Source organism: Capra hircus, chromosome 12, assembly GCF_001704415.2.
Source record: "Capra hircus breed San Clemente chromosome 12, ASM170441v1, whole genome shotgun sequence".
Taxonomy (NCBI): domain Eukaryota; kingdom Metazoa; phylum Chordata; class Mammalia; order Artiodactyla; family Bovidae; genus Capra; species Capra hircus.
In genome coordinates, this window is record NC_030819.1 from 42,491,420 (window position 1) to 42,501,159 (window position 9,740).

The following is a 9,740-nucleotide window of genomic DNA, read 5'->3' on the forward strand; positions in this document are numbered from 1 at the left end:
TATTAATGATTTTCATGGATATGAATGAATGATTTAAGTACATTATAATCTGTATATTTTCCATAACAATAAAATATTTCTTAAATCATATTTCATTTTTTTCAACAGATGGCTTCCTTGAATATTGGGAGAGCCGGTGCCTGTGTAGTAGTCATCAAGCAACCTTGACTTATATTTTTGGAGAGATTTTATTTGCTGGAGTGGTTATTTTTATATGAGGGCAGGAATGAGAACTTTTGGAGATGAAAATTCTTCAAGAAAAAAGATTTTGGTAGATTTACCTACTGAGATCAAAAGAGGTAGAAGATGAAACAGAATTATGGGAAACAAGAGAACATCAAACTGCTGTGGGAACACTATCTGGTCCTATGTTAGTTCAGGAATGGTTATTGGTAATTTGTTTTGTATTGAGGCATACAATAACTAGAGTTACCAAAGGCTCGTTTTTCTTGGTCAGTTGAAAGGAGAGAGAAAGATTTGTGACATGGATAATTTCATGACTAAAGCTCATTCAATGTTTTATAATCTGTGATGATATTCCAGAGGTTGCCAAGAGTAGAAGACATGATATTTCATCTGACAGAATCTGATTGATTCTGCCCTAATTTTTAATCAGATGTGGTCATACCAGGAGGTGGAATGATGCTTTATTAAACAAACATGCTTTTTTCTAATTTTCCTAAACTATGAAGACAATTAAAGAAACAGATTCATGCTTGCCTCTTGCACTCAGAAAACAAATCAAAGCTGCATATATCATCCAGGAGGATAGTTGAATTTTATTGCAACTGAATTAGCAATTTGAAGTTGGCAAACACAAAGGATTGTTTTCATTAAGCTTCCCATATTGCTTTGCTTTTTGATCACACTGAGAATCAATAAAATTAAAGGCTTTTGCCTTATGATGAGTTTAGTGTAAGCATGGAAACCAGTTATTCTGAATGTTTTTTATATATATATATATATATATATATATATATATATATATATTCATTGCATGTTGGAGTCCTTTAGAATTTTGTTCATAAAACATCTTAGAATTTTGAGGGAGAAATCTATGATACATTCATTTGCAGTGTTAATGGCCATTGTCAGAAGGAGGGCAGACTTCGGACCCTCATTCCCTACTTTTCAAACTTGCTACATTGATAAGCACATTATTTTACGCCAAATGTTTGTAATTGTTTAAAGCATATAGTGGAAATGTTATACCATATCTTCAGTAGATCCAAGTAAATGTTAAATATAATTAATAAATAATAGAAAATTTGCTTTTATCAGTGTACCTTTCTTCAATAAATTTTAATTCAGAACAGAGTAAAAACTTGACAAGTTATTCTGCAAAAATAGGCAAGTTTTGTTCCTTAACATTTCATAAATCAAGGAGTATATGTTTTCATCAAAATAAGCTTATTTCTTCCTAAATACTATGCTGACACAAAGTGCAATCTTTATTGATTTTTTTTTTGTGTGTTTATGTGTGATCACTCACTTGAGACATTTAGCAATAATGCTTAGAAAATTCATATCCCATAATGAAAGTGCTGATAATCGTGCAAGAACTATCAATAGGAAGTCCCTCATTTTGAGTCAGTGTAAAATATGTAATTGAGTTTTATTGTTGGGTAGTGGAAAAATACTAGAAACGTAGAAACCAAGAAAATATTGATAGTTTGTGTAAAGGAAATATTAGGAAATCCAATGTTTTCCAATATGTATATGTGATCAAATGTTATTGGACATACAAAAAATAACATAATTATAAATACAAGATGTTAAGGAAGTATCAGTGATTTTTTAATTGTAGTTAAAAGATATATAGCATGAAATGCATATTTTAGCCATTTCAAATTGTGCAGTTTCCCTGGTAATTCAGAGGTTAAAGTGTCTGCCTGCAATGCGGGAGACCCGGGTTTGATCCCTGGGTTGGGAAGATCCCCTGGAGAAGGAAATGGCAACCCACTCCAGTATTCTTGCCTGGAGAATCCCATGGACGAGGAGCCTGGTGTGCTACAGTCCACAGGGTCGCAAAGAGTTGGATACGACTGAGCGACTTCACTTTCACTTTCTCTTCAATACATAGAACATGTGGATAATATCAGCTAACTGGAGTGGACAGCTTATACTTGAAATGTTAAATAATAGAGGGGAAAGTGAAATGGTGTATATCTATTTTTCAACCATTAAAAGTTTGTGGCAGTCATATTTAAAACTTGGTTAATACATTTATCAATGTTTTTACAAATGATTTTTTTTCCCCAAAGAGATATATTCCACCAAACAAATTTGCTGTATCCAACCAAATATTTTCAATATGTGAAACGTATTAGCTTGCTGCTGCTTGCATTTCATACTATGAGTGTGCACACCAAATTTACCAGTCAAGGACATTGAAGAGCAGTTTGGAGAATAAACTCAAAGCTTATGTGAGATAAGAAGAATGGATATTATTGTGTCATTTACTAAAAAATATATTGTCCACCAAAGTTACATGCTAAATGAGTTTCAGGATGTACTCATCTACCCTGCTATGACTCCAATCCAGGATTCTTGAAACTTAACTTTGTCAACTGGTAATTTAGCTATGTTAAGGACCCCACTTTGGGGTGAAATTTCTGCTAAAGACAGGACTTACTATTTGGCTGTTTAACTAATAAGGTATACCTAAGGAAAAGAAGCATGTTAACAGAATATACTATCAACATTGCTAGTTTTTCTAATATACTGTTCAGGCTTTTTATAATATTGATGTCTCTGAAGCATAACTTATTTCTATAAGTAGCTCTATTTAATCTTCAAATTTAGTAGTTTTCTTTTCTTTTTTAATTTTTCTGGTCCCACCACATATCATGTGGCATCTTATTTCTGCAGATGAGGGATTAAAATTGCAAACCCTGCAGTGAAGTGCATAGTTTTAACCACTGGACCACCAGGAAGTCTCTGTGTAATCTGCAAATATTTTCAATGTTAATGATTACTATTAATGATACTAGGAATATATAATATGCAATTGTCCCACCATATCCATGGGGCATTGGCCAAGGACCTCCCCTGTGTATCATAGTTTGTAGATGCTCAAGACCCATAGTCATGATTCACATTTGTAGGTCCCATCAACTTCAGACTGTGTAGTACTGTATTTATTGAAAAAATATCCATATATAAGTTAACCCATGCAGTTAGAATCCATGTTGTTCAAGGGTTAACTATAGTTCAAAATTATTTATAAAATATGCAATCACATTCAAGCGTCCATACACAGTAGTACTGGAATTTTTAATGTCACACATTAAAACCCAATATAACACAAATTTACAGTTTGAATGTAATAAAAAATAATATTTGTAAGTTTCTTCTGGGTAGATACTGCAACAAAGACCAAATAAGACTAGAAGCATTATTGAAATCAGCTGAGAATGTCTAAGGAGGTTAAATTATTAATTATTTTATGTATTGCTTGAATAAAACAAAAAAATCTATTTAGAAAATAAAATATTTAAGTAATCTGCTAAAATCTATAATACAGCAATAACTTTAAAAATTTACATTTTAATAGAGGCTAAAACATAATGTTGAAATATCTAGTCATATTTCTAGATTGAAATGTTGCTATAAAAATTTTAAGATTTTGAGGCTTTTGGGAACTCTTAACATATCCATGTCAGTTTAAAAAACTATGCATAGTGGTTTTAGTATTTTAAAAGACATGAAAGTAGCAATAGAAGTAATAACAGAAATAAGAATCAAATTTCATCTTTTTGGCAAGAAGGGAAACAATTCGCTATCCCCAAAACACCTTTTTTGGGGTATTTGGACATAAGGATTATCTTGAACTGGCTATTTTTTAAGAAACAGCAGACACAGGAAAATCTCTGAAAACTAGGTAGACATACTGTTAGAGACATTTGTATTTACATGAGAAATTCCATTTGTAAGGGCATCTCACTCTCTGTACAGGAAGAGGATAATGACTAAATATCTAGAGACTGTAACAATGGAAAAAGAAAATCTGATTAGCCACCTTACCCTAATTATTGTGATTTTACTGCTCCCATTAGTGGCTCCTCCAACTCCAGTATCTTCTTTTGTCTTTAACTTAAAATGATGAGCTTTGTTAATGCTTTTATTGCTTTTAGATATGAGAAGATTAAAAAAAAGGCTCAGAAAATCTTCTGAAAATATCTAACTATGTAAAGACCTGTTTTGTCAGGTTTTCCCAAAGCACAGAATGCCTCATTCATGATCACTGCCTTAAATATATTTCAGGGTGATTTTTAAGTTCAGTGACTGCAGTGGCAAGGGACTTCATCCTTGTCAAAGAAGATGTTGAGCGACAATTTTTCATTCACACAGGTGATGATTATCTCACTTTGTTTTATGAATGTGATATCTCTAAATCCTTAAGACTTTGATGGTAAAAGAATACTTGTTTCCTATTACACTGCTATATGATATTTTTTTTTTCTAACACTCTTGGTCTTTTTCACTGTTCATTATTCCTCTAAATGATAGTGAACCAGTAGTATTGCAATAGATTGGTGATAGTGGTGGGAAAATAAATAAACAAAAAAACTTCTCCAATCCAGAAAACCTTGCAACAAAAATACTAGAAAAAAAACTTTATTATTTAATAAGCATAAAACCAGAATGTAATACATATCACACATAACATGCTATGAGGTGGCAAAGATAGAAAGCTCATCCTTTTCTGTAGCCAAGCAGACACAACTCATTAGACACTTTTTTTTCAAAATAAACAATATTTACTTCTTAAGTAAGAGGAACTGAACATTTGTCACATAGTTCATCCTAACTTTACCCAGCAGTTGCTTTAAAAAAACAAAACAAAACTAATGTGACTTGTTAAATTTGAACACCAATTTCAGCCATTATTTCTCTGTAAACTCTATTTCCATCTCAGTTTTCTCAATGAAGGTACCAACTAAGCAGTCAGTAATCCTGCCTAGTTCTCATATGAAATCCATGTACTCCAGGATAAACTTTATTAGGAATAAAAGTAATTTTTTTTCTCATCTACTTTCATTTTGTCTAACTTTTCAGTGGGTTCAAAAACTAAATGATGAGGATTGTGCTATACATTGGATTCCCTCCAAGCCCAAGCAGCAAAAGTTAACTAGGTGAAATGTGTATATGATAAGCAGAGAATTCCAATTACAAAACCTTACAATTTTTAAAAAGGAAGATATATGCAAGAGAAATTGTATGTTCATTCTATGCCTATTATAATCTGTTTAGTCTTTTATAACCATTTATAATCTGTTTTAGTCTTACTGAGACTGGATAGGACAGAAATAATCCCTGGTCTCAAGGAGCCAAATTTGGCTTACGATTCTTATTCACCTTCGTTCTCCTAATATGATAAGTGCAAGTTTGCTTGGGAACTAACTATCAGCTTGCTTGTGTTAAGAAACAAAAGTAAGCCAAATAAATTTTGAAGACCTAATTAACTTTATTCAGTGATTCGTGAACTGGGTGGAACCCCATTTAGGAACTAAAGGAAAGCTCCGAGAGGGTTATACGAAATGGAAGCACTTTATAGGAAGGATGTAAGGCAAGGGAGCTGTTGGCAAAAGAAAGGAAATAATTATGTTTAGGCCAAAATGCCGTCTTTGTTGGGGGGAGGAAATATCATAGGTTTTATTAGGCAGATTGCCTCTTCTTTCCCTTGGGAATGATGAAACTCTTACCTGAGAGATTACTCCATTGGTTATGATCAGGAAATTCTGAACTGCTTGATTAAAATTACATTTCTGAAAGTCAAAATGCCAATTAGGTTAAGTATTAAATCTATGTTTGGTATCATGGACTTTAGCACAAGTAATACTTTTTTAGGCCTACAGTCTTCATTTTAACACTTAAAAAGGCAAACCACTTCCCTTGCCTACTGAGAAACTTGTATTTTCAAAATAAATTATATTTAGAATTAGTATACTAGTTCAGTTGATTAAGAATCCACCTGCAGTGCAAGAGACTCTGGTTTGATTCCTGAGTCTGGAAGATGCAGTGGAGAAGGGATAGGCTACCCACTCCAGTATTCTTGGGCTTTCCTGGTGTCTCAGTTACTAAGGAATCTGTCTGCAATGTGGAAGACCTGAGTTCGATCCCTGGGTTGGGATGATCCACTGGAGAAGAGAACAGCTATCCACTCCAGTATTCTGGCTTGGATAATTTCGTGGACTGTATAGTCCATGGGGTCGCAGAGTTGGACATGACTGCACAACTTTCACTTTCATATAAATAATGAAGAAAATAAAACCCACAGCATCAACATCTTTTGTATTAAACTGAGGGGCACTATTAAAGTGTTTGTGTTGGGAGCCAAGATGGCAGAAGAGAAGACGCAGAGTTCACATCTCCCCAGAATTAGGCTATTTGCCAGATGCTGGTGAAGGGACCACAACAGCGAGGCTGATGGGAGGATCACCGAGTGACCAGTAGGATATCAGGGGAGAGAGTAGTGGGAGAAATGGAGATGGGTTTGGGCTGGCACATCTGAGTGGCAGCTGGGGAAGAGGAGGGTGTTCACATGCCTGGAGTGGCAGATTTACCTCAGGGTGACTCAGTGGGGAAGGAGGGACCCTTGAGGCTTGAAGGATTGGGAATAACATCCCTGGTGTTTCCTCTACCCACTTGGCTAAGGGAGCCTGCTGGACTGCCAGGCCTGGAACTATGCCCTCTGATCTCCCTTTGCCTGTGTGGAGCCTTGTGCCATTGGAGCAGGGAAGAGGAGGAATCCGATGGACTGGGAGAGACCTTTAAACTTTGGGGTGTTGGGTTTGCCATCTGACTTTCCTCAGCTGAAGCCTGTGCTTGATTCCTCATCATCCAAAATCAGAGGTACTCCAGAGACCCTCTGAGTCAGGCTGAGGCTCGGATTTGCCCCTGCACACACAGAACGACCTTTGCCCAGACACTTTTCTGGCATCATGGATCCTGAGCCTAGACCACGCCCCCACCTAAGCCCTGCTGCTCACAGGCAACACTTTTCCTGACATTATTTTGGAGGGTTTTTGTTTTTTTTTGGGGGGGTTTTTGGTTTATTTGTTTTTCCTTTACTTTTGTTCTTTGCTATTGGGATTCTGTTTTACTTTTGATGGTGTTTTCATATATCTTATTTTTCTAATACACCTGTTAGTTTCCAGATTTATTTTATTTTTTATTCTTTGTTATTGTTCTCCTTTTCTCTCATTCTCTATTTTTCTTTGTGTCATGCTGTGTGGCATGTGGGATCTCAGTTCAAGGGCCAGGGACTGGGCTGAGCTCCTGTGGTGAGGGCACTTAGTTTGAAACACTGGACTAACCTCAGATCCCAGGGAATATTAATTGGAGTGAGGTCTCCCAGAGATCCACATCTCAACACTGAGACAGCTCTAACCAACTACGTTCAAACACCAGTGCTGGAAACCTCAGGCCGAAAAACCTGTAATACAAGAACACCATTCCACCTATCCAAACAAAAAAGAAATAAATGAAACGAGAAAAAAAAAAAAATGTAACAGATAGAGAAGCAAGGTAAAGCCTCCAAAACCAAAACAATGAATAAGAAATAGGTAACTCAATTGGAAAATAATTTATAGTAAAGATAGTAAAGATGATCCTGAATAGCAGAGATAAAATGGAAAAAAAAATGCACGAAACACTTAATGAACACCTGGAAGAATTAAGTTGCTCTAGTCATGTCTGCCTTTTTGCAACCCTGTGGACCTGAGGCTCCTCTGTCCATAGGATTCTCGAGGCAAGACTACTGAAGTGGATTACTATGCCCTCCTCCAGGGGATCTTCCAGGCCCAGAGATTTAACCTGCATCTCATTATGTCTGTGCATTGGCCAGCAAGTTCTTTACCACTAGTGCCACATGGCTTCTCTCATGGCTCAGTGGGTAAGCAATCTTCCTGCAATGCAGGAGACACAAGAAACATAGGTTTGATCCCTGGGCTGGTTAGATCCTATCGAGAAGGAAATGGCAACCCACTCCAGGATTCTTGCCTGGAGAATCCCAAGGACCGAGATTTGTGGGCTACAGTCCATGGGGTACCAAAGAGTTGGACGTGACTGAGTGACTACCACCTCTACCACATACTAAAAGAACTAAAGAATAAACAAACAGAGATGAACAACACAATAACTGAAATTAAAAATACTCTAGAAGAAATAAATTGCATGATAACTGAGGCAGATGAACAGATAAGTGAGCTAAAAGATAGGATGGTGGAAATAATTGCTGAAGAGCAGAACAAACAAGAAAGATGTAAAGAATTGAGGACAGTCTCAAAAACTTCTGGTACAATATTAAATGCATTAACATTTAAATTATACTGGTCCCAGAAGAGTAAGAGAAATAGAAAGGGTTTAAGAAAATTTGAAAAGATGATAGTCAAAAACTTCCATAACATGGGGAGAGGAAATAAAATAACTAGCCAAGTCAGAAAGCAGAGACCATACAGAATAAGCCCTAGAAGAGCAACAACAAAACACATATTAATAATAGTACCACATATTAAACTCAAAGAAAAAAATATTAAAAGCAATGAAGGAAAAGCAAAAGGTAACATACAAGGGGTGCGTGCATGTTTGTGCACACACTCCCTAAGTTGCTTCAGTTGTGTCTGACTCTTTGTCAACCCATGGACTGTAGCCCACCAGACTCCTTGGTCCATAGGATTCTCCATGCAATATACTGGAGTGGGTTACTATGCCCTCCACCAGTGAATCTTCTTGACCCAGGAAGTGAACCCATGTTTCTCATGTCTCCTGGATTGGCAGGTGGGTTCTTTACCACTAGTGCCATTTGCAAAGCCCTAACATGCAAGAGAATCCCCATAAAATTATCAGCTGATTTTTCAGAGGAAACCCTTCAGACCAGAAGGAAGAGTTGGGATATATTTAAAGTGATGAAAAGTAAAAAATAAAAACAAAAACAAAAACAAAAAACACAAAGCAAAAGCCTACAACCAAGATTACACTGTGTAACAAGGGTCTCATTCAGATTTAATGAATAAATCAGAAGCTTTACAGACAAGCCAACACTAAGAAAATTCAGCACCAATAAACCAGACTTACAACAAATGCTAAAGGACCTTCTCTAAGCAAGAAATGCAAAAGAAGAAAAAGACACAAAAACAAACCTAAAATAATTAAGAAAATGGTAACAGGAATATATATATCAATAATTACCTTAAATGTAAATGGATTACCTTTTTACACCGTAGGCATGAAAGTAAATTCGTACAGCCACTATGGAGAACAGTATAGAGATTCCTTAGAAGAACTAAAAATAGTGCTACCTTATTACCCTGCAATATCAATCTTGGGCATATAGTTGGAGAGAAATAAGATTGAAAAGGATACAAACAGCCCAACATTCACTGCAACACTGAAATTGGTCAAGACATGGAAATAACCTTAATGTCCATTGACAGAGGAATGGATAAAGAATATGTGGTACAAATATACAATGGACTAATACTCAGACATTAAAAATGAAATAATGCCATTTGAAGTAACATGAATAGACCTGTAGATTGTTTTACTGTAAGTCAGACAGAAGGAGAATTGCCATATGACATCCCTTGTATGCAAAATCTAAAAAAAAAAAAAAATGATACATAAGAATTTAACTAAAAAACATAAATGACTCACAGACTTAGAGAACAAATTTGTGGTTGTCAGGTGGGAAGGATGTGGGAAAAGGATAGTTAGGAAGTCTGGGACCGACATGT

The 9,740-nt window shown here is 35.7% G+C and overlaps 1 protein-coding gene across 2 annotated transcripts in view; it reads left to right on the forward strand.

Annotated features, from left to right (window-relative positions):
• The window catches only part of KLHL1 (kelch like family member 1), a 562,289-nt gene extending 561,410 nt beyond the window's left edge, over nt 1-879 (forward strand). For both annotated transcript variants that reach the window (XM_005687646.3, XM_005687647.3), the window contains one exon: nt 109-879. In XM_005687646.3, coding sequence (XP_005687703.1) covers nt 109-168 — 60 coding nt within the window. In that variant the 3' untranslated portion in view covers nt 169-879. The remainder of the gene's footprint in view (nt 1-108) is intronic.